Source organism: Monodelphis domestica, chromosome 2 (assembly GCF_027887165.1).
Source record: "Monodelphis domestica isolate mMonDom1 chromosome 2, mMonDom1.pri, whole genome shotgun sequence".
NCBI classification, from domain to species: Eukaryota; Metazoa; Chordata; class Mammalia; order Didelphimorphia; family Didelphidae; genus Monodelphis; species Monodelphis domestica.
In genome coordinates this window covers 30,552,649-30,577,428 of record NC_077228.1, presented here as the reverse complement: position 1 = coordinate 30,577,428, position 24,780 = coordinate 30,552,649, and the positions used below count along the sequence as shown (strand labels likewise).

Sequence of the window (24,780 nt, the reverse complement as noted above, 5' to 3'; positions counted from 1 at the left end):
TTTATCAGTGACTTAGCCCCAGCAGTCCAGTCCTCCACCTTGTGGTGCCCTCCTGTGTCATCCTTCAAGCTTACACTTTACTAATGAGGAAAACATGTGTTAGCTCTAAAGCACCCTAGAATGGTGAATTGTTATTATTGTATAATGGCCAGGAAAAGGGTGAGAAGTCACTTGAAAAAAGTCTCTGCCTCTCTGAATGATAGAATTTATTTTGACCCAAGACACTCACACCAGACCTAAACTCTGCTCCCTCCAGGGGGTCTTCTTGTCTGGCAGTTGTTATTGGATGCTTTTTGAAATACCAAGAAAACCTGTCTGTGCTTGGGCTCATTCACAGAAGCTCAAGAATTGGGCCCTCAGGCTAGCCAATTTCTCTTGGAGAGCTTTGCAGGTATTTTCTAGCACCCAGATTCCTTTTGAGGGCAGGGAATCTCGTTAAGTCATTTTTACTTTGTTGGTGTGACCCAGACTGGAGCTAGACTAGAACATGGACTCGGGTGGCTCCCAGGGTCTTACCATATCCTGGCTCTGTTGATGCCCCAAGGAACCATGGAACTGTAGAATCCAAGGGGGAAGCAGAGGGGAGCCTTTGGGAAGAATGAGGCTGAGCTGGGGCTGAGGGGAGGAGGAGAAGATGGTGGGGAAAAGAGGAGACAGATGGAGAGGGGGACCAAGAGGGGACAGCCATGGGCCTGGCAAGAGGTGCTATGGAAAGGCCTTTTCTGGGTGGAAGAGAGGATTTGGCCATGGAAGAATCCAGTGAGGAGGAGTTCAGGATGACTTGGCTATTGGGGGGATTCACAGGAAGATGGTTCCCCAGAAGAAAGGGGTTCAGAGAGGGGAGTGATAGTCATAAAAGCTGGTATTTCTGTAGTAGTTTCAGGTTTGTATTGAAGCTCACTTTGACCTTTGTCATAGGTACTATTTTCTCCATTTTACAGCTGAGGAAATTGAGGCAAACAAAAGTGAAGTGACTTGCTTAGGAACTTATAGCTAGTCTTGAGGCATCGTTTGAACTCAGATCTTTCCTATTCCCAAATCCAACACCCTAGCCACTGCATCCCCACCTAGTTGCCCCACAAATAGAAAAAAAAAATTCCTTGTCTGAGAGGAGCCTGTATTTTACCTGGGGAAAGCCCACAGATAAAGGTGTGGTGGCTGGATGGAGGCCCTCTGATTGCCTAGGGCGGGGGCCAGAGGGAGGAGGTGGCTGGTCTAATGCCCGAGTAGATTTGCTGGTGGTTCCTGTAGAGCAGGGCTGGGGAAGGGAAGAGGGGTCTCCCTGGGGCAGGAGGGCAGTTTGAGTTTCCTGTAGTAGGCTGTAGGAGGAATGGGCCAGAAATCCGAGAGGGCAGAGCGGGCCGGGAAGGCAGGCTGTGGCCAGACTTCGGGCGGGGCTCCCAGGCTGACCCCAGATCCCGGGCGCCCTCCCGGGTCCTCCTCCCCTGCCCTCCGGACCCCAAAGCTGGCTCCGTAGGCGCTGCCCCCTGCACTGGGCGGGGTTGCTTTCACCCAGAGGGTGGAGCCTGGGCAGGCCGTAAAGGACTCCCGTGTTCCGGGGAAGAGGCGGCATTTGGGCCGGGTCGTAGAATGCCCGTGGAAAACCCCGAGCGAGCGATCCCCATTATGTTCTGTGTGTCATTCCTTGAACGTGCCGAGGAGGCGGGGACCAGGGTGGCTAAAGCCCTGCCCCTTCCCTCTCCCTGGTGTTACCGGAAAAGGACGGCAGGGATCGCTGTAGGTGCTCTGAGAAAATGTCCCGGCTGACGCTGTGAGAGCGCCCCCTGGCGGGACAGACAGTGGCCGCGCAGGGTTTTCTTTGTCCCGCCGGAACCTGGGGCATTGCAGCGGCCAGTTACCGGGCTGGGCTGGGTCCGCTCGCTCCCCTTCCCTTCGCTCCGGGCTGGCCGTAAGGAAACCGCCATTTATTTCCGCTGTTTGATTGGGCGAGCACTTCCTGCACTTCCTTCCCAAAGCGGAAACGGCGGCCTTCGGCCTCGGGAGCTTCTCCCTCTTGGCCGAGGGCTGGGGACGGATTCAGCTCGTGCTTGTGGGCTCACGGGGCGCCTGCAAGAAGTGAGCCAAGTGCTCTGAGGCGGGGAAGTGCTGGAAGGTTTCCTGCTCGAGGGGGTTGGGGGCATGTTCCAAGGGGAAAGCCTGAGGGGCCATTGAGGGGGCAGCTCTCCGGAGGGTGAAGAGGGGGCTCTCCGGAGCACCCGGGTATCTCCAGGTCGGGCGGTACTGGCTCGAGTCCCCAGTAGAACGGGAGGACCTCCCAGGCCGTTTGCTGCCTGTTTTTGCCTTTATTCCTAGCACTGAGCCTTCCCCGTGGCTGACTTAAATATTTGTTGGCTCTGACGGTGTCAGGACCCCCTAAGGAGGGGCTCAGCTAGTGAGGCCGAGAGGAAATGCGGAGACCATTCAGAGCTCATACCTGGCCTAGATAGGGCCAGAGGGCAGGGCCTTTCTCCTGGATGTGTTTGCTGTCTCCTGGGCAGTAACTAATCTGATTACTGGATCCTATTTAATGCACTAATGAGAGGGGACCCAGCCCCCCCCCCCCCCCAAGGCTTGGCCACCCAGAGAGAATTCTTGGCTGGAGTCTGCTAGCGAGAGAGGGGGGCAGCCGTTGTGGACAGGATGGGGATGGGGGGAGAGGAGCTCACCTGCTGGGGGATGGCCCTCCCTCTGCCCATCACTGATGCTCTGCACTGCTTGGGAGGTGGGAGGGGTTAATTGGGCTCCAAGTTGTTACTTTAGTCTGATTACCATGTGAAAACATATTTGCCCCAACATTCCAGCAGTCTTAACCTGACACATTGGGAACATTTTCCCAGACTAAACATTTGATAAGAGCATTTAGAACTTAATAGGGAGCAGGTGTGATTGACATCATGCTTAGGCTGCCTGGCGATCAGAGGCCAGTTGGTGCAGCTTCTCCAAAGGAAAAGCATTGATTGTTCCCAACTGTTCTGAGAACCTCCCATTTGAGGCTGGGATTGTGCTCGCTGCTTAGGCATGGGCTGCTTTCCCCCCCTTATAAACCTTTACCTTCCATCTTAGAATCAGTAGTGTGTTCCAAAGCAGAAGAGGGCTAAGGGGTAGACGGTGCCCAGGGTCACACAGGTAGGTGACCTTTGAGAGGAAAACAAAGCACTGCAGCGCTATGATTCATTTTTATTAATTTTTTCCTTCTTTGAACTTTAGCTTTGGATAGCAAATCTTTTGCATCCTAAAAGATGCTTCTTCTGGCACTGGAGCTGTTCCTAAAGGCTCTTTGGCCTCTTTTTTTTCCCTTTAATCCCTTACCCTGTCTTAGAATCAGTACTGAGTATTGGTTCCAAGGCAGAAGAGTGGTAAAGGCAAGGGGGGAGGGTTAAGTGACTTGCCTAGGGTCACTCAGCTAGGAAGTATCTGAGGCCAGATTTGAACCCAAGACCTCCCATCTCTAGATCTGGCTCTCAATCCATTGCTACCCCACGCATGGACTGTTTTTCTGAGCAGTCCATTAGGATCTGTTCAGAGGCAGCTAAGGCCAGGAGGAGAGATGGAGACCTATCAGAGACCAACCTCAGCCTCTGGCCTTGACTCCAACATCTGTCTGCTCTGTAACTCTGGGCTATTCTCCCCTCTCCTCAAAATAGAGCCTTGAGATATGACTAGTAGAAATGAATCCATCTTCCCTTTCCCCCTTCCTCCACGTGTCTGCCCAGGGCCTTTCTTCACCTAAACCCCCCAGGCCCTTCCCTCTAATTAGTGAGCATCTGTCCGACCTTCTTTGTAGCCCCTCAACTCCATTTCCCATCAGGCTGTTGGACCTGGCTCTTCCCGGAGCTCATCCTGGGGCTTTCCTGCCCTAGGCACTCATCCTCTGCCAGTGAGTGCCAGCCTTTTCTCAACCATTATTCCTCTTGCTGAATCATTTTGTGAAGAATAAACGTATATTGCTGTCTTTTTTTTATATCCCATGCTTGTTCCCCTGGATCTCTCCTTTCTCCCCTTCCAGAGTCACCCCTCATAACAAAGAATAAAAAAGGAAAAAAAGGCAATTTCAACAAAACTGACCACCATATTGAAAAGGACCTGATATCCACTGTCTTCCCACCTCTGCTGAGAAGGGATGGAGGCAACCCATCTCATAGCTCTCTTCTGAGGCCAGTTGGGCCTGCTCATGATGTTGCTGTGGTTTTTTTTCATTTCCACTCCTGTTGTGGCCATTGAATGTATTGTTTCCTGGGTGGTTCTGCTTACTTCCCTTTGTATCAGTTCACAGAAGTCTGCAGGTGGATCCATCACATTCTCCTTCTGACTCAGTGGTGTTCCATTCGACTCATGAACCACACCTTGCCCACTTTGTTTCCTGCTCCCAGAGATGCTGCTGTCGTCACCATTTCTTTCCCTTGAAACTTCTTTAAGGCCCAGTTCAAAGGGTGCCTATATGAAGTTATCCCTGATTGCTTCTTCTATTCCTCTTCCTTGATTCCTTCCTCCATGATGCTCCTCCAAATCCAGTCTTTCAAACTGTATTCTACTGGTTTCCAAAAAAACAAGTATCATCTCTCTGAGCTTCACCTTCATTTTTTTTTAACCCTTATCTTCTAAGGTATGAATTCCAAGGCAGAAAAACAGTAAAGGCTTGACAATTGGGGTTAAGTGACTTGCTCAGGATCATACAGTTAGGAAGTGTCTGAGGCCAGACTCTTATCTGGCTGCCCCCCACTTTCATCTTTAAAACAAGAGAGATTGGATTAGAGCAGAGAGTCAACACCATTTTTGTGAACCCTTTTGGCAGGTAGTACAATGAAGCTTAGGGGTGGACCCCTTCTTAGGATGATGTTTTTAACTGCATAAAATAAAATACATAGAGTTACAAATGAAATCAATGAAAATTTGACTATCCCAATATGAAAAACAAAAATAGATATAAATTCCTGCCTCCTAGGTGATGAAGAAGAATCTCTGGCCTAGATATTCTCCAAGGTGAGGTAATATGTAAGAACTGGAAGAGGATTGGATTAGAAATCAGAGGTCCTAGGTTCAAGTCCCATCTCCCTGGGCCTCAGTTTCCTCTTCTGAAAATGCAGGGATTGGACTAGATCAGTGGTGTCAAACTCAAATGAAAATAGAGTGGGGTGGAGACACTCAGCCGTACTTCAGAATCCCTGTAGGCCTCATCGACTTAGGTTTAAAATGTAATATCTATGTTTTATTGTATTTTTTAATTTTATTTCCCAATTATAGTTTAATCTGGTTCTGGCCACACCCTGGAGTGGTGTGGGCTAAATGAGGGCATGGTGTTTGATATTTCTGGATTAGACGATGTCTACTGTCCTTTATAACTATTCCTATGTATGGGCTATTAATCTCTTTGGTAATATATTCTTCCTGTGCTTATTTACATCCAAAGCTTCAAATGGCATCTCCTCCCAGTTTTCCTACATTAAGAATTCATCTTTTTTACTGTTATTTTGGTAACTTCAGTCTCTTGGTGCCTATTGTGCCAGTGGCCAAGGGCAAGGCTGGCTCTGTGATTCAGGGGGATAAAAAAAGAAATTTCTTGTCTATGTCTTGAGAGCCATGGAGGAACTGTTAAAGACAGTATATGTGATTGTGGCACAATCGAACATAATGGACTTCTCCTAGCAGCAATGTGATGATCCAGGATAATCCAGAGGAACTCATGAGAAAGATGCTATCCACATTCAGAGGAAGAATTGTGGGAGCAGAAATGCAGAAGAAAAACAACTGCTTGATCATAGGGTTCGATAGGGATATAATTAGGGTTTGGATGTTAGAAGATCTCTCTACTGCAAATACAAATAACATGGAAATAGGTTTTGAACAATTATACATGTATAACCCAGTGGAACTGCTTGTCAGCTCTGGGAGGAGGGAGGGAAGAGAGGTGGGAAAAATCATGAATCATGTCACCATGAAAAAATATTCTAAATAAAATAAAATAAAAAAGACAATATACATGCCTAGTCATCTGGGCATTCATTAGGCTTTTTAACCGTAATACCCAGATGCCATTTATAGACCCATAGACATAACAGCAAATCCATTTTTTTTCACATACTGGGTTTTATAATTCTAATTGAACCTTCCAAGCTTCCTACACTGAGCTAATCTATCATATTAAAGAGCCTTTGGGATCAAATTCCAAGGCACAGTTGTTGGGGGTTGTTTGTGTGTTTTTTTTCCTCCCTAAACTAAATAACAACCTATACAGACTAATTATAAGTACTCCCTGGGCCCAGCATTCTACAGTGTGGACAGCAAATGGTTCTTCACATCCAGTTTTTATTTGGTCTGGCTTTTAAACTCTTGCCCTTGCCCGGGGCATTTTCCCCAAACAGTAAAAGAGATGACCCAGATACCCTGGCCAACATTCTATTCCTTATTTGAGAGGCTTCAAAGCCCAAGCCTGCCTGGGCATCTCCTTCTACTTCCCAGGGTGAGTCCTTCTGGGGCTTCCACATCCTTACCAGGAAAGGAAAGCACTGGCCAGAAGCCAAATACAAGAAGAGATCCAATTCTATTCTTTTTTTCAGTGATGCCATTTGATATGAGTAGGAGGAAAAGCAAACCTAGATTTTCTAATTGGGGCAGGTGTAAGCTCTTATTGGTTTCTTCTGTACCTATGTTCCATGGATAGGTGACTAAATCCCCATCTGTTTCTGGACTGTATTTCACTGTTTTCTATCTCCGTCAATCACTCTTGATTTTATGCTTAAAGAGGGTTTCTGGGTTGTCCTATTATTTTTTTCTTTTTCATTCATAAATGAGGGAGTATTTAGAAAAATCCCTGTGCAAATTTGAAAAGTCATTTTGGGTTTTAATGCAACACACTAAGACCTGCCTGTACTCACCCACCAAGCTGTTTTTTTCCCCCTGGCATTGCTTCAAGCCTCTGATCCATTCTCACCCACCAAGCTGTTTTTTCCCTGAAAATCTAGTCTTGACCATGTCACCCCTGCTCAGTGACTCTGACTGCTCCCTGTCATTTCCCAGATCATAGAGCCTGCCTCTTCTTCCTCTTTAGTCTTGCTTTTTGCTCTATGATTCATCTATGCCCTAGGGTCTACAGTGGAGAGGAGTGAGCCTGAGAGGAATCAGGAAGATCTGAGTTCAAATCCAGCTTCAGATACTTACTAACTGTGGGGCTCTGGCAAGTCACTTCCCCTCTGCTTTAGTTTCCTCATCTGTAAAAGGGGATAATGATAGCACCTACCTCCCAGTGTTATTGTGAGCATCAGATGGGATGGTATTTGCAAAGGGCTAAGCACTTAAGTTATATAAATGTTAGCTATCATTTCCCATCTTGATGTTTCTGTATTGGCTGTCTCCTGGGTGTTCTCTGCTTTGCCCCTCCACCTCCATCTCTTAGTGTTCCTGACTCTCTTTAAGATGCTGCTGAAAGCCTGCCTTTCCTGCCTCCTTAGCCCTGCTTGTGCCTTCCCTGTGTAATTTTCTTCCCTCTCTTTGGGGACCATTTTGGCCTGTGCTGTGTCCCCAGTACTTAGGAAAGTCTATACGTGGGAATCTGCTTGCCCTGGGATCAGAGGTTTTGCATGTTGTCCTTCCCTTAATTCAGCTCCTAAGCCAGTGCAGGCCGTGTCCATGGTGGCTCTGCTTGTGATTAGTATGAATTGTGTGGTTAGGCCTGGATAGTTTGGGACTTTGTGCCTTACTAGAATGGTCCTTCCCCTTCTGATCCCTGTACGTGTTGGCATGGAGTGATTCGAGGAGAGGAATCTGTGTCATCTTCCCAGTGCCAGTGAACTGCCTCCAGGGGCATCAGGGAGAGCCTCACTGGGGCTGACTGTGGGGAGTTCCTGGAGGTCCCTGGGCTGTTGCGGTTGGCACACGTTTTCTTGTTCTGTGTGGTCTGATATTAGTGACACACCATGGAGGGCGTGGGCACATTGGAGCATTTTCCTATATTACATCAGCCAGTCTGCTTCCAGAATGGCTCAGGACTGCATTTCCCGGATGATTTTGGCCACAGAGCTCTTTTTTGGCTGGAAATATATCGATGGAACCAATCAGGGTGTCTGGGCATGTGGGATATTCTGGAATGAAAGAGCTAAAAAGATATAAAGAATTAGTCCTCTTTTCCTATTGAAAAGTTTCCTTATGTAACATTTTTTATTCATACATAAATTCATATTTAATATTTTAGAATAAAAATATTGTTGGCATTGGCATTTTCTCATGAATCCACATTTATTTCACATGGAACTCAGGAATAATAGAGAACAGAATTTAGGAAATACTGGTTTATGCCTATACCCTTGTGTGACCCTCTGAACAAATGCTGGTTTAATAGGAATCAGGAAGCAGGCTGTGAGGTGTGAGGAGTTATAAGAGGTGGACTTTGGCTCCACAAAGTACTGAACTGCCGTGCAAGCTGTGCTCCAGAAGCATTCATATTTCCCCGCTGCCTGGGTGAGAAATGCAGATGCCTCCAGAACGTAAAGCCTTGCTTTGCTTTCTAGAGCCATGTTGGGCACCCTCCTCCCTCCTTGACCCCCAGGATAATGGGAAATGCCGTGGCTTAGAGCCTGATCGTGGCTTTAGGCCTAGCCCTGTTGCTGACCAGGGCAAAGTTGCCCAAAGGCTGATTTAGCCTTGATTCCGGCAAACCTTTTCTCAGATCCTCAGAGTTGCCCCTGAGCGGATGGGGCTGCCTGGAAGGGAGCTGGGCTCCAGCCTGGGCCATCAGAGCCAGATGACCGCCTTCCTTCCATGTGTGGGTGATTGATTCTTGCATCGTGGGCTCCATTAGGCCATGAGGTCCTTTCCGGCTCTCTTAGTCAGTGATTGTGTGACCCTTCCTCTCCCTTAGACCTCCCTCACAAATCAGCCTTTTGGCCTTCCTTTGTTTTAAACTCTTACCTGGTGTCTTAGACTCTATGCTAAGTATCTGTTTGGAAGCAGAAGAAAACGAGAGCGAGGCGATATGGGTTTGTTCCCTGCTGGCTCAGAGATGGCTTGCATAAGTTTGTTTATGAAAAGAGTAAACTGCTTCTTATGTAGATTTGCACCCAGTAGGTCTGTCCCAGAGTGATGCTGCTCATTTGCAGGCCCCAGGGAGGGCATGGACCCGATGGGGTTGGCTTTGAATCTCTGAGCAACTGAAGGCAAATCTTGACTCTCTCATTCTCCCACTGGAGGCTGCCTGTTTTATAGTAATAACTTCCCTTAAATGGTTAGTATAGGAGGAGGAAACTTCTTCCAACTCTGTGTGGGTGGAATTGGACAGAAACTTGAAAAATTGGCCAGTAGGAAGCATCTGGAAGCTGGGCGCAATCACACTCAGCCTTGAAAAAAAGTTCTGGCGTTGGGAGATCACGACCAGCCATTCCAACTAATCGGCTTGGAGAGGTTCTTCTGGAAATGGAAAGGAGGGCCAGACAGATGGAGGGGCTCCTCGCCTTCAGCCCTGCTCATGGAAGAGTGGATGGACACTGGTGTCATCTTCAGACAAAGGTGTCAACCCTTCTTGGTGGTCATCATGGACCGGCACCTCCGGGCGGTGCTCAGGGGAAGATTTTAGAGATGAAAGAGATGAGTCCATTTTACCTGGATGTCTCTAATATGTCTGAGCTGTGAATGGAATGCAAGGAGAGCTGGCAGGTTTTCACATAGATGTTTTCAGAGCGTCTTTGCATCAGACAACTTCTGCCAAGTTTCCCATCTGTGCCCTTACGGCTGCTGCCCACCCCATTGAGGGATGGCTCAGAGACTTGCCATTAATAGCCTGTGTGAGTGAAGAGCTGAAGGGGACGCTTGCCATGCAGGGACCTCGACAGGGAAGTGGTAGAAGAGACCCAACGAGTTGTGTAAGAAAGATAAAAAGCCTGGGATTATCTGGGGCAGCTAATGCTGTAAAATTGTCAACAAGAGACCTGGTTGTAATAAGAATCATGAAATAAAGAGTGTCTCATGCTTTTTTTTTTTACCCTCAGACGATGAGATTAATATATAAAATAATTATTAGGTTGTGTTGTAATTTAATAACGAGATCTGAAAGAGAAGATTTGAGGCCGTTGCTGGCAGCATATTTAGTGGATTCCTTTCCCATTGGAGGTTCAAGAGAATAGATTGGAATTTTCATTCCTGTAGTTTATGGTATTTATAACCTGCTGTGGTTTTGTGTCCCGCTGCTGAGGCTGCAGTTAGGCCTCGTTTTCCATTGCTAGGAGCTTCTGGGGAATGGGAAAATGTTTGGATTACAGCTCCATAATTTCCATCTTTGCTTGTCTCAAAATTCGCTCTGGCTATCACTTGGTTATGATGGAATGCTTTGAAAGTATTAGTACTGTTTAAACTCTACTTATTATGATAAAATACCCTGATCACTACTGTACTGTGATCGTTCAGAAAACAAACAACCCACAACTTTGGGATGGGGAAAACTTCAGCGAAGACTTCAAGCCCTTGAGAAGTAAAATATAAGGAAGATAAATAATAAAATGTAATTGCCAGTGGGTAGTCGAAATGAAATAAGGAAAGAAATTTTCACTGGGTAGAAAGATCATTGTGCGGGTTTGACCCATGTGCAATAAATATTTCAGGTCATCTTCCCAGTGAATTAAATTCCAGGACTTGTCAAAGAAACTTATTTTCTCTTTCTCAGTACTGCAGCTTCTATTTTTAGAGTCTATTCGGTACCTCCCCAATCCATGCTCTTTTTCTCCCTAAATAAAATCCCAGCCAAATAAGAACGTAATTGCCAAAACCCACTTTAGTGCAGGCCCCAGTTTGGCAATGTCAGGAAACACACCACATATGCACTAATTTCTAAATTACTAGCCTGGTTTCATAATGTATATGTTGCATGCATGGCAGAGCATTATGGAGCAAAGCTTCTTGGGTGGGGGTGGGATGTGAGCATACGCTTTGACTGCTGTTTGGTAATGTTTGTGTCTTCATTTGGGCAATATTTACCATAGCCTGGAATCACTAGGCCGAGCATCGGGCCAGCAGGGAAGCTGCCAAGACAGCGCCAAAACAAACAGGGGAAACAATGAAGCTGCCGGAAAATTGTGTGGACAGTAGTTGCTCATGGTTGTGAAATGCTTTCAGAAGAAAAGAAATGGTGTACCCTGAGTGTGAAAGCTGCTGAGCCCAAAACATTCTGGAGGCTGCTGGCTTGGAGAAGCTTCTAGGGAATCTGGAACCCAAGTGGGCACTTTGGAGGAGGCCAGAAAGTATTTTAAAAAAAGAACGGAGAGCGTGGGAAGGATCCTGCTGATTGATGCTCCTGGACTGAAAGCAAGAAGGAGCTCAGCCTGCAGACCGTCCACAAAGGAGCCGTCTCTCCTATCGTTGGCATCCCAAGGGGCCGGCACAGAGTAGGCACTTAATGCTCTCACTGTTTAGGTTTGCAAAGCATTTTACATAACTGATGGCTTTTGATCCTGTAATGACCTATTAGGTAAATACTATAGATATTGCCATCCCCATTTTACAAACCATGAAACTGAGACAAAGGCAGGTTGGACTAGAACCTAGAATGTCAGAGTTCAAAGGTGTAAAGATTAAAATTTTAGGGGAGACTGAGGCCGGTAGAAATTAGTTTCTCTCTGCAAGGAGTATTATCATTTTTAGAGGTTTATTAAAAATTAAGGATTAAAGAAAAGACAGGATAAGAAACACGTGCCTAGGCCAGAGGGGCCTAGACAAGATAATCTCACATCATGGAAGCGTCACCTCTGCTCTAAAATGGAAGTCTAAAAAGAGCTCAAAAACCTTTGCAATCAGGTTAAATATCTTCTCGATCTCAGCCCATGTGAGAATTCAAAGCATTCTGGGGAAGTGGAGCAAGGACTTCTGGGGATTGAAGTCCAGAGTTCGAGTCTATTTTTTACAAAGGTCAACTAGAACATGGGATGCCAAGCCTAGGCCAACCCCCTCATTTTATAGAAGGGGAAGCTGACCCGGAGAGCAACCGAACCTGCTCGAGGTCACACATTTTCTCTTTTACCACACCTGTTCCTGGATCCTTTCCCACCTCTCCCATGTTTGTAGATTCTGGTAAGCCCTGAAACGCGTCATTGCTTCAAGACAAAACCTTTTTTGTTTTGGAGCCAGAAGGTACCTTAGAAACCATCCAGGTAGGCCACATGCTTCCTTTTACAGATATGGGACAGTCGTGGGGGACTCTGTGGAGGCCTGGCAATGAATTCTGGTGCAGGGACTTAGCAGCTGCAGGATCTTCAGGAAAGTATTTCCGCTTGCTGAGCCTATTTCCTTATCTGTGGAATTCAGATATTTCAGGGACAATGTGTTGTGATGGCAGGGCACCAAGTGAGGGCCTTGGGGACACGAGGAGGAGCCATTTGGATCTAGAGCCAAGAGCTGGGCAACCTCAGGCAGGTCCCTTCATGAGGCTCCTCTCTGAAGTGGGGACAAAAACCTCACTGTTGAGGGAATGCTTGCAAGATGCTTTACTGCCTCAGAGAGCTCTTTCAGAACCAGCTATTACAATGACTTGCACCACCTACCTCAGAAGGGGTTTTGGGGGGAAGAGCCAAGGGACACTGGGGCAAGGGAGATGTAATTTGTAAATTGTGTAAATATAAGTTATTGAGGCCCAGAGCCACTAAAGAGCTAGGACTCCCAGGTTGTTGCTTTTTCCTATATATGTAGCCAGATAGCCTGTCCCTTGGAGAAGCAGTGACAGGATGCCTAGAGTAAGAAGTAAAATGCCACATTCCTTGACGCTTGTGTGGCTGTGGCTCCTCCATAGAGATGTCGGTGGTTTGTCAGTCCCCATAGCCCCTGAAGAAAATGGCTGTAATTCTACCTAGTACTGGGGCCTCCCTGCTTCCATCCATCTCTCTTTTCAGCCCTTGGTTCACACATATGCCAAATGGATCTACCTAAACATAAGTCCCACTATGGCAGTTTGTTGTCAGGAAATAGAAGTGGTTCACCATTGCCTCCAGGATGAAGTACGAAGTCCTCTGGGTGCCACTTGAAGCCCATGATCAGCCTCCAGGTTTTTTGCAGACATTTCCCATTCCCAGGATGCACACTACATTCCAGCCCACTTGGCCTCCTCACTGTTTCGTAGATGGAATTTAAACTCCCCAGTGCCCCTTCCCACCTTTCCAGGCTTTTGACTTGGCTCTTCCCCAGTGGTGCTGGCCTCCTTGTTCTTTTTTTGCATAGAAGACATCTCTCAAATCCATTTTTTATTTTGAAAAATCCAGTTTTATTTTGGATTTTATTAAGCACTTTCTATGTACATGCCAGGCATTGTGCTAAGTGCTGAGGATCCAAAAAGAGGTCAAAGACAGCCCCTGCCCTCAAGGAGCTCACAGTCTAACGGGAGATAACATACAAAAAAATACATATAGTGCACAGAGGGAAGGCACTAGATTAAGAAAGGTTGGGGAAGCTTCCTGGAGAAAGTGGGGTTTAGTTGGAACTTCAAGGAAGCCAGAGAAGTTAGGAGTCAGAGGAAAGGAGGGAAGAACATTCCAGGCATGGGGAACAGCCAGAGAGAATACTTCCAGCTGAGAATGGGTAGGTCTTGTTTCTGGAACAACAGGGAGTTTCCTGTGTCACTGGAAGAAGTCTGTATTAGGCTATGGAAGTTGTAAGGATCCTGGAAGGAAACCTGGATCAGGAGGATCCAGCAAAGCAGACAGAGAAGGCTGGGTCAGAGGAGAACCAGAAGAGAGTCAGAGAGGTCAGGGGGAAAACTCCATTGGGTTTGAGAGCTAGGAGATCATTAGGAACTTGGGAGAGGGCAGTTTAGTGCCATGATAAGGTCAGAAGGAACATTGAGTCCAGTTCTGTTTTAAGTCTTCAACAGCAGTTACTCATTCAGTAAATACCCATAGAATTGGATAACCATTTTGAAGTTGTGACAGTAACCTAGTGGCTGAATGGCTCTCATTGTGTTAGGCTCTGACGTTCTTTTGATTGCTAGTGTGGACTTAGGAATGATAGTTGGGGGTGGAAGATGGTGCCATGGGATTCTTTGGGGATGGGGATTGGAGGAAGAAAAAGTTTGTGAGCTACTAGATGGAGTTGTTTCTTCTTCCTTCTCCATTAAGATTTATTTATTTAATTAATAAGCCCTTGCTAGAAAGCTTTGAGCTAAGTGTGCAGAGTACAGGGCAGACTCCCTGCCCTTAGGGAGCTCTCAATTGAATTAAGAAGATAGATTTCCCCACATGAACTGTGCTACATAAGGTCATGCATGGGGCGATTGTCCAGCAAGGGCATATTGAGGTTAGAAAATGGAAGTTTGTGGTTAGTACCAAGGAGGAAGGCTGGAGGGAGCATCAGGAAGAACTTGAGGAAGGAGGCAGCACTTGGGATTCCAGGAAGAACAGACTGCCATGAGTTCAGATAGTTCGAGATGGCAAGGACGCTGCTAAAGCTTTTCTAGGCCAGCCTCCTCATTTTGCAACCTTGGAAATGTCCCCAGAGATGTTAGAAGACCCATAGTAAGTAGCAAAACCACTCAGGGTTCAAACCCAGGTTCTCTGATATCAAATCTAATGTTCTTTTCACTATTTTACTACCTTGTCTCTTTCGAAACCTGCATATAAGTTCAAGATCCTGGTTAAGAATGAATTGTGTGTGAAGGGTTTTTGTTTTTTGTAACTTTCAGAAATATGGCTATACGCACCTTTCTGCAGGAGATCTTCTTCGTAATGAGAGAAACAAGCCAGATTCTCAGTATGGCGAGCTCATCGAAAAGTACATAAGAGAAGGAGAGATTGTGCCAGTTGAGATAACCATCAGCTTGCTAAAAAGGGTAAGGAGTGTGAATGATGACTAATTTATTCCAACAAACAACCAAGAAATTAAATCCATCTTTCACTTGAACAGACTAAAAGAAAACATCAGAGTATTGTGTTTCTGTCTTACAGGCAGTGACCACATTGTGGAGAGATTGTGGCATTAGAGAATGAAAGAGGAAGGAATATTCTATTAAATTGGCTACATTAGGTCCTTACATGTGACCAACCTCCTTTATGGGTATTTGTGTGTCCTCATATGTGGGTAAAACAGGAAAAAATTAAGAGGAAGGAAAGAACAAGACTGTAGGAGAGAAGAGAAGACTTACAAAAAAAAGGAAAAAGTACAAGGAGGAGGAAAGAAACATGAACTATATGACCATAGCTGTCCTAACTCCCTCTTGGCAGTAGCCACTGATTTGCAGAAAAAAGTTGGAAACCTCTGTTATATAATGACAGCTTCACACATCTGAGTGGCCATTATTATAGCCATTTAGACTTTACTCTATTACATAGATAATGTTACAATGATTTTATATACTATAGCATTGTATATGTAACGTATATGTATATATGTAACCACTAATCTGCAGATAAAAATCCCTGTGGGCTGCATTTTTATTTGATTTAAAAATATATTATCATCTTTATTTTATTATATTTAAAAATTTTTTGTTAAATGTTTCCCAATTCCATTCTAATCTGGTTTGGACTACAATTGGGTATTGTAGCTGAGTCTCTGACACTTTCAGCCGAAGCTTTGGGCAGAATCTAATAAAATGATATTCAGTAGGAGTAAATGTAAAATCTTGTACTTGGGTTCAAAAAATTAACTTCCCAAGTCCAGGATAGGGTAGAACATGTGCCTGAAGAGGTTGGGTAGCTTGGTGGCCTCTAAGCAGACAACAGTGTGCTGTGGCAATTGAAAAAACTACTGTGATCTCAGGATACATTAAAAGAGTCCCTCCAGAAACTTTCAGATCTTCCAGAAACAGGGAGGTAGTTATCATTCTGTCCTCTGCCCTGGTAATAACTCGTCTAGAGTCTTGGTTCTATTTTGAAGCCATCATGTAATAAGAACCTTGAAAAGACAGTTCTAAAGGGCTCACGATGAAAATGGTATCCACCTCCAGAGAGAACCAATGAACTCTGAATGCAGATTGAAGCAGACTTTTTTTCTTTCTTACTTTTTTTGGTCTGTTTTCTTTTGCAACATGGCTAATATGGAAATATCTTTTGTATGATTTCACATGTGCAAATGAGGGGGTGGGAGGGAGGGAGAGAATTTGGAATTCAAAATTTTAAAAAATGATTGTTAAATTTTTACATGTAATTGGGAAATAATAAAATTAATAAAAATGTTTTTTAAAAAAAGAACCTTGATAAAACAGAGAGCATCTAGAGGACAGCCAGAATGGACCTCAAGTCCAAGTCATATGTAGGCTAGTTAGAAAATCCTGAAGAAGAGAAGGAAAGGAGGGGGACCTGACTGAGAATAGTCTTTAAGAAGATTTGATGAGTTATCATGGGAAGGAGCAATTAGGCTTGTTTTGTTTGTCCCAGAGGGCAATACCAAGAGCAGCAATGGTTGGGGGAGAACATAGAGGCCCATTTACGCTGGATACCAAAAAGAACTTTTTAACCAAGAGAGTTGTTTTACTGTAGGAGAGGCTGCCTTGAGAGACTGTAGATTCCTCCTCCTTTGACATCTCCAAGCAGAGACCAGGTGACCATTTCCTTGGATGTTCTAATGGGGCATTCCTTGGAGTATGGGCTGGACTAGAGATTTGAAAGTCTCTTCCAACTCTCAGATTCTGTGACTTTGGATCAGATCTATAATAGACTTGAGTTGTGTCTTGGGAACCTACTAGAGAATAGGCAGATTGGTCTGAGAAAAGAGAACCAGAACTGATCTGGAGACCAGGGCCATGAGAATGAAGACTGAGAGAGATCCATCTTGGGTCCCTGTAAAGCCGTCCTGGAGCCTCTTCATCCCAAGAGACGGTGAGATGGTTGCAGCCTGGTCATAGTATGGCAAGAGTTCTTGGACTCAGCCTCAGAGAGAAGGCCTAGATCTGGCCCAGAAAAGACAGAAAAGAGATTGTGGGAGACAGAGGTTTCCTAGACTATATTTCTTAAATCTCAACTTCTATAGGAAAGAGGAAGAGAGTTTCTCTTTGAGTTTCTGAATCGGGCCTCTTGGAGAGAAGAACAAACTCATGTGGCTATATATAGTAGTGGAGGGACAGCAAGGGATAGTCACAGGTTGAGGAACAACCTGGACTTTTTTTTTTCCAATGCTACTGTGGGCTGTTTGGGTCCAGCAAAAGGGACCTCAGTTCCCTTGCAAGCATTCAAGTTAACAGTATCTGTCAAATATAGGACAGCCTTTATTTCTCTCTTTAGAACTTTTTTTTAAAAGTACACACACACACGAAGAACTCAACTCCAAGGACATGACCATCCAAAGTAACTCCTTTCCCAATAACCTCTGTCTTATCTTCCCCCAAACCTAGATGGAGGTAGTCCTCCAGGCTAATAGTGCCACCTTGTGGCTGAGATGGCCCCGGAAAGGCTACATGCCTGGTGCCAATGGGGAGAGAGTCGACCCCCTTCTCGATGGAATTGGAAAATGGTTGAACAAGTTGTGGCATATGATTGATGGAATAACTACTATGCTGTAAGAAATGATGAGCAAGTTAATTTAGAAAAACATGGAAAGACCTCTATGAAAGTATGAAAAATGTAACAGGATGAGCCAAGAGAACATTATAGTCTGGCTTAAGATACTTCCTGTGTGTGACCCTGAGCAAGTTAACGTAACCTCATTTTGCTTAGCCTTTGCCCTTCTGTCTTAGCTTTGTTACTAGGACATAAAACAAGGGTTTAAACAAATAAAAAAAGAGAGAAAACATTATATACAGATATAGAATTAATGTTTGAAGGATAACTTGTACATATCCACCTCCAGAGAAAGAACTGATACCTAGAAACATGAAAGACATGTTTTTTATTTATATATAAATATATATACACATATATATGCTTTGTTTTTTTGCCAAATGATTCCTTCTCTAATACAGAGAGGGAAGGGAGGGAGATACCTAGGAATTTTAATGTAACCAACAAAATAATTAAAAAATTTTTTAAATTAAAAATAAAAAGTAAGAAACCCAGTACTATGTTAGAGGAGTTTTAATCCATTACATTTACTGAGTGCTACTTAGGAAAGCAGAGGAGACTTGAAAGCTCCAAAAGATCTAGGAAAACCATGTTGTCTCTAGTTGGAAGGTCTCAACAACTACCAAAGGGAAACAATGGAGCCTTTAGCATACTCCTTTTAAGTAGCAGATTTAGGATTGGGACCTCCATTTTCCAACTCTAAATTCAGTGCTCTTTCCAATTACACCTTACGGCTCCCTCTTTTCTGAGTGTTTTTGCGTAGCAGTATTGCCTAGTCCCCTTAGCAGGAATTTATCCCCAGGTGAGGGGAAAATGAAGCATGGATTTTGGTTTAGCAACGGTGTGAGATAGACCTTGGCGGGATGATGGCCTCAGGATGTGTCTCAGTTGGAGGGAGGAAAAGGATAGGTTTCCTTGGTAGATAGTCCTCCTAAGCAGCCCTTCTTGTTGTAACTTTCTCTAAATGAACCCTGGAATGTGAAAATGTCTTTTTGTCCCCTAGGAAATGGATAAGACGATGGAGGCCAATGCCCAGAAGAATAAATTCTTAATCGATGGGTTTCCACGAAATCAAGACAACCTTCAGGGCTGGAACAAGACCATGGACGGGAAAGCAGATGTCTCTTTCATTCTGTTTTTTGACTGTGATAATGAGGTAATGAGCATGTTAACCCTCCCTGCTAGTCCAGGGTCTATAAAACATTGGCTGTCACCAGCAGAAGCCCATCAAGTGGCTTTCACCTGTGCCTCCAGTTGGCACTTACAGCACTTGCCAATAGAAATGAATTCAGCCCCAAAGAACGGTAACCCTGTGTCTTGAATTTTGAAAACACTTTGGCATCAGTGATGGGGCTGTCAGCCTGGCAGAACTAGAATCGCCTTTCTCTTCCCAGTAACGAGGGCCTGGTCATTTCTTATGGGAATTGACAAAATGGCAAGATTGAGCCATCAAGCTGAACCACCCTTGTCTTAAACCCCTACCAGATCAGAGCCACTGCTCGCCATTCCTGGGCACTCAAAAGGACCGTCCCAACTAGCCAGAGCATTCAGGATGTTCTGGAGTTCTTCTCCAAAGACGGCACCATCTATAGATTCAGAAGACAGGTGTTCCTTTCTGTTGTTTCCTCCTTTCCAAGACAACGTAGAACGCTTTTGGGATTATATTTGAAGAGAGACCTGGATTTTCAGGAATTATGTCATTAAGATACTTAGTTCCAGTTGACAGTTGCTCTAAAGTTTGTTAAGCTCATGTCAATAGCTGGACAAGCTGAGGATTGGAAAGGGATCCTTGAAGACTCCATGGGATATGTGCTTGGATACAAGCACAAGTCGCCCTTGTTTGTGGTAACAGAATCACTGGAGACTTTGCATTATTTGAAAATCCATCCCCTTCTTTTTCTAACCCCAAACCAATCTGTTTTCACTTATTCTTCAAAGTCAGCATTAGAATGTTACCACAGCTTTATAATGAAGGAATGTTTATTTGTTATTAACAAGAGATGCTTTCTTTAAGTGCAAATATGTTGATGATTAAATATTGGGATATTTATGGTGTTATTGACAAGTAAGCAAAAATGGAACCCAAACGGAGGCATGTAATTCATACCTAATAAGTTAATAACATGTCCTAGAGGGAGCCACATTCATATAGATCTTCTTTTTATTGCGGTTTGTAAAAGAATACCCAGGAAAAACTGAGTCATGAATGGATTCTTGGGGTGCTCTGGACTTGTTTAACCTAGTTTATTTAAATCGAAACACATGCTTCAACGTAAAAGCCTTTGCTCGTTGATTAATGAATCAGACACTTGGAGCTCTGTGCAGGGAATCTTGTATTTGGGGTCCCCCCCCCCCCAGTTTCCCCTCTGCTTCCTTTAAGCTGTTCAGGTTAAGAGAATGACAGGTCTGGGGGCCACATCTCCTAGTAATTGTTTCCACATTCCATTTGACCAGATCTGCATTGAGCGCTGTCTCGAGAGGGGCAAGAGCAGTGGGAGGAGTGACGACAACCGGGAAAGCCTAGGAAAGAGGTACCCTTGTTTGTCAGCACTCATTGGGGGAGGATGCTCTCAGCCAGGCTGGGTCAAATGTTGGGGGGAGGGCAGATCCCATGCTCCTTTTGTGCAGAGGTATGGGGGCATGAAGAGCCCTGCGGAGAAAGGTGGGATGCCTTGCCTGAGGATCCCCGAGCCCAGAGGCAAGGCCATGATTAGGAGGTGGTGCTGCCCCCTGAGCCTCCCTCCAACAGGCTGGGGAAAGGGGAGAGAACTTTTCAGCATAAATTCGGCCCTGTTTTTCTCTGTTACAGAATTCAGACCTATCTGCAGTGCACTAAGCCCATTATTGACCTCTATGAGGAGATGGGGAAAGTCAGGAAGGTGGACGCCTCTAAATCCGTGGAGGAGGTAAGTCTCCCATCTTCTCCCACTCTCCCTTTGAAAAGGGGAAATGATTTCAGCTGCACTGTGGTCTCTCAGGGTGGGCAGGAGAGGAAGGAGCATTTGAAGGATTAGTATGTTTCAAATCATCGGCAACTGGTAAAAATAGCTTTTTCTCCATTTAGGATGGGTTTTAGAATTCCAGACTTGCTCTTTATGAGAAGTATGTGATTTATTACTAACTTTAACCCTTTTTTCCTACGCTTAGGAAGATGGGTATTTTGGAAACTGGAAGTCTGAACAGGCTCCTCATTGAAAGACTTTTGTGGCTTGGCTGGGTTGGCCATCTGGTTCAGAAGCCCCCTCCTGGTCCCCTCTCCCTTCTCCTGCCCCACTCCGTGAAGAGGGGCCTTTGAGGCGTCACTTCCCTTTCCTCCTCTTTCCTTTTTCTACAATCCCCGATCTCCAGACTGGTGGGAGGCCGTCAGAGTCCCAGGAAAGGTTTCTGGAAGCTCTCACTGGACCCATTTCCCTCCTCCTTAGACCCTTCATGGCTCTGCAGGTCTTCTTCCTCAGGGCTGCCCACGTCTCACGGAGAGGGGCTGGGTCAGGGAGACTAGGCCTGTGGGGAGGAACAGAGAAGACGGAACTCCAGAAAAGGCAATGACCCATCTGGAGAGTGGCTAAAGATTGTCATCCGCCATCTTTGTAGGCCGACCCAAATGGTCTCCAGTGCAGTTTTCTGTCAGCCCTACGCAGTTCCATTTGTAGCAGCCCTCCTTCCTACCTCTGGCCGTGAGGATTAGCACTCTTCCGTGGGAAGCTCCCGTCAATGGGATAGGAAACAGGACCCCAAAGCTCCGAAGGCAGAATTCTTAGGGGCAGACGGGACCGGCTCACTTTATACCTGCCTGAGCCATCCCCAAGAGGATGGCGTTAACTGTAAGAACAGAGCAGAACACAGTCCACTGGGACCATCTGTTATATCCTCAAGTCGTGGAACGGCTGATTTTTAGCGCATTTAGGGGTTTGTAAAGTGCCTTGTCTGCAGGATCACCTTGGATCCACAGAGCCACCCTGTGAGGTGGCTAATGGATGCGTTGCCATCCCCGGTGCCCAGCTGAGGAAACTGAGGCATAAAGGGAGGAGCGACTGGCCCGAGGCCACACAGCTGATCCATAGATGACAGGCTCAGAATGAAAGCTGTGACCCTGCCTTCTCCTGGCTCAGAGCCTTCCCCTCTCCCTGATGAGCCATGGCCACTGCAGCCAGGGACCTGGAGGAAAGGTCTTTCCAGTCTGGCTGCCTTTTGCCAGTGTGTCCATATTGCCTGATGGGGCAGCACAGGAAGGGGGCTGCCTGCGGAGGGACTCTGTCTCAGTTCAGCTGCTGACTTAGTGCAGCCCTAGAAAGTGACTCCCCTCTAGCTTCTCCTCTATAGAATGGGAACAGTATGGACCCTCTGAGGGTGAGGGAGCACTTGGGTCTGCCTGTGTGCTCCTCCCGTGCCCCCCTGCCCTTCCTCTGCCTGCAGGGCCAACAAGGACGCTCTCCCCCTCCTTCTTAGGGAATGACGGTGATTTGGGAGAGGCAGGAACTCGGCCGCCCCAGCTAGGACCCCAGGGAAGGGGACGCCCTTCCTTGAGACGTCCTGTGATGTGGGCCGTCTTCTTTTTCTCCTTTCAGGTGTTTGGGGACGTCTTGAAGATCTTCGACAAAGAAGGCTAATGTCCCTCTACCAATCATGCCCGACCCTCGCTTGGATAGCTGCTACTCCCATCGACTACCCTTTGTTTAAAGAAATTTTAATCTTTTTGTCATTATGTCTCGATGGATGACTGGAAAATAAATAGGAATTAAGTGAATTGTTTTTTTACAGCGGCCATTTTACATGACTGGTAGACCCTTCGGGACATTGCTTAGTCGTAGTCCAGGCCTGACCCCGAAGAGAAGGCCCTCAGCCCTCCTGCCCTCCTCTCTCCTGCTGTGCCTTCCTTCGGGAGCGAAGCCCGCCGTGCCGCCCGCGCCACGCGTGTAGATCCTCTCGTAGTGACAGGACGTTAGCAGGGGCCGTCGCCGACGGCTTTTCTGAGCCGCGAGTTAAAAAGCAATTGCCACCTGCTGTGTGGATCTGTGGACCAAATGTCAGGAATTTTTTCATGAAGTCACTATTTGCTAATTTTTTTTGGGGGGTGGAGTCAAATGGGCAAGTAAAGACCCGGAGTTGTTTTCATGTTTGTTACTTAACTAACTAAGAAATCTGACCCGGTTTGAACCACCCTGGCTGTTTGCTGTGGATCGTAGTAGAGAGGGGCCCGAGCCATGTTCCTGGGCTGTGGGAAACCTGGATTGAGTCATGGCAAGGGGCACGGCAGCGGGGAGGGGGACGCGTCCCTTCTGATTGACTCTTCTTGATTCAGAGGAACCGGAGCAAAATTCCTTGCAGTGACAAACCTGAAAACACATGTGCTGGGGGTAAGGGAAAACGGGATTTTCAGCAGTTTGATTTTTGTTACATTTGGGATACCTGAAGTTAGGTCTGGTCTAGGCTGGAGGGGGCGAAATTCTCTTAAAGGCAAAATTTGACATTTGTATTTGCTTTCTTGGTACATTCATTTTTTCATCATTTTTTTGTTTAAAAGGATTTTCCCCCAAATAATTGTACTTTGGTTTGTTCAAGAAAACAGCAAATGAATATATTGTATAAGAGTTTGATTCCATCTTCAGATATTTTTATGGAGATGGAACGATTTGGAATGAATGAGTGAGCCATACCCGAGAATTCCTATCGAGAGAATCACTGCGTCCTGCCCTTGTCTAGTCCACCCAAAATGGGACGCTCTGCCGGCGACACCTTCCTTTGGCAGGCTTACCTACAGCTCCCAGTTCCATTCCCTCCTCCTCCCCTTCAGCTGCTGCTTGTACAAAGAGCACCTTCTTTACGTTTCCCAGAGCTTCTGGACGCCGTCCGGCTCTCTGCCCCCAGCTGATGTGGGAAGAGGCGTTTTGATTAGAACAGCTGAGAACTGACTGCAGCTCAGCTGTGTGGCCGTAGTCGCATTCTTGGGCATGGTGGGGAGCTGGCTTCTCTCGGATTAATTTTCCAGGTGATAGGAAGCCCAGTGCCCTCCTCCCTGCCTCCATGCCAGTGCTGGGGGGAGGCTTCATGATTTTGGCTTCTTAGGAGAGAGCCGGGGCCGCAGAAACCCCTTTTCTACCGATTTAGCCAATATGAAAGAACCTTCCTGGGGTTCGTGTTTGAATATCCAGTCAAGTGAAGGTTGAGAGGGAGCTCATAGAGCTGCAGAGAGAGACAGACAGATAGACAGACAGTGAGAGAAATTGAGAGGATGAAAGAAAGAGTGAGAGAGAGTGACAGACAAACAGAGGATGGCAGAGAGATGGAGAAAGAGAGGATGTGAGAGAGAGACTGACAGAAGAGAGGATGGCAGAGTGAGAGACAGAGACCTGTGGATGTTAGGAAGGCAATCTCGAGGGTTCAACTGCTAGGGCCGCAGAGAAGGGCTGCCTTGTTTCCTTTCATCAGATATTCTCAAGCTGAAACGCAGAAACCGAGTAATAGCTAAATTGGGTGGCTGTTCTTTTGTTTGTTTGTAAGTAGAAAAATGTGTTGGCACTGTTGAGTTTTGGAGCTGATTGAGCCACATCTGACTTGGCTACTCTGGCCATTCCTTTTGTTAAAGATAGAGTCACCGTGAAGTTCATGTGGGTTTCAAAAATTTCTCATTTGGAGTCTTTTTTTCTTTCTTTTTTTTTTAAACTCTTAGCCCAGTGCCTGGCATATAGTAGGTGCTTAATAAATGTTTATTGACTGACTCACGTGCGATTGTTATTTCTATCTGGTGATGTTAAAGAGTGTGAATTATTTAAACAGTGATATCAATAAATTTGTGCTGTTGCCTTTGCTAATTCCTTTTTCTAGACTGTCGTGTGCCGTTGTGAAGACTGTTGTGAAGCTCAAGGATCCTCTGAGCCAAGCCTTAGGCCCTGGGGAGGCAGGATGCTATGATAGGATTAGGAGGCAAGAGAAGAACCCAGGTTCTAGTCCTGGCTCTGTGATTTGGGGTAATTCACTGCTTTTTGGTTTCCCCATCTTTAGTTTTTTAAACCCTGACCTTCTTTCTTAGTGTCAATTCTAAGACAGAAGGGCAAGGGCTAAGCAATTGGGGTTAAATGACTTGCCAAGGGGTCACATAGCTAGGAACTGTCTGGGGCCAGTTTTGAACCCAGAACTTGCTGTCTCCAGACCTGGCTCTATCCACTGTTACCTAGCTGCTTCTTTCCATCTTTCAAATGAGGAATACAGACCAGATGATTTCCCAGGCCTTTTCCTATTCTGACATTCTGTGCCGCAGTGATTCTTTTTTTTTTTTAACCCTCACCTTCTGTCTTGGAATCAATACTGTGTATTGGTTCCACGGCAGAAA

The 24,780-nt window shown here is 45.9% G+C and overlaps 1 protein-coding gene across 1 annotated transcript in view; it reads left to right on the top strand.

Moving 5' to 3' along the window:
• The window catches only part of CMPK1 (cytidine/uridine monophosphate kinase 1), a 28,965-nt gene extending 4,703 nt beyond the window's left edge, over positions 1 to 24,262 (top strand). Inside the window, exons 2-6 of the mRNA XM_001374804.5 lie at positions 14,642 to 14,788; positions 18,457 to 18,609; positions 19,908 to 19,984; positions 20,263 to 20,359; positions 22,019 to 24,262. Coding sequence (XP_001374841.2) covers positions 14,642 to 14,788; positions 18,457 to 18,609; positions 19,908 to 19,984; positions 20,263 to 20,359; positions 22,019 to 22,060 — 516 coding nt within the window. The 3' untranslated portion in view covers positions 22,061 to 24,262. The remainder of the gene's footprint in view (positions 1 to 14,641; positions 14,789 to 18,456; positions 18,610 to 19,907; positions 19,985 to 20,262; positions 20,360 to 22,018) is intronic.
• Positions 24,263 to 24,780: the final 518 nt, after the last annotated feature.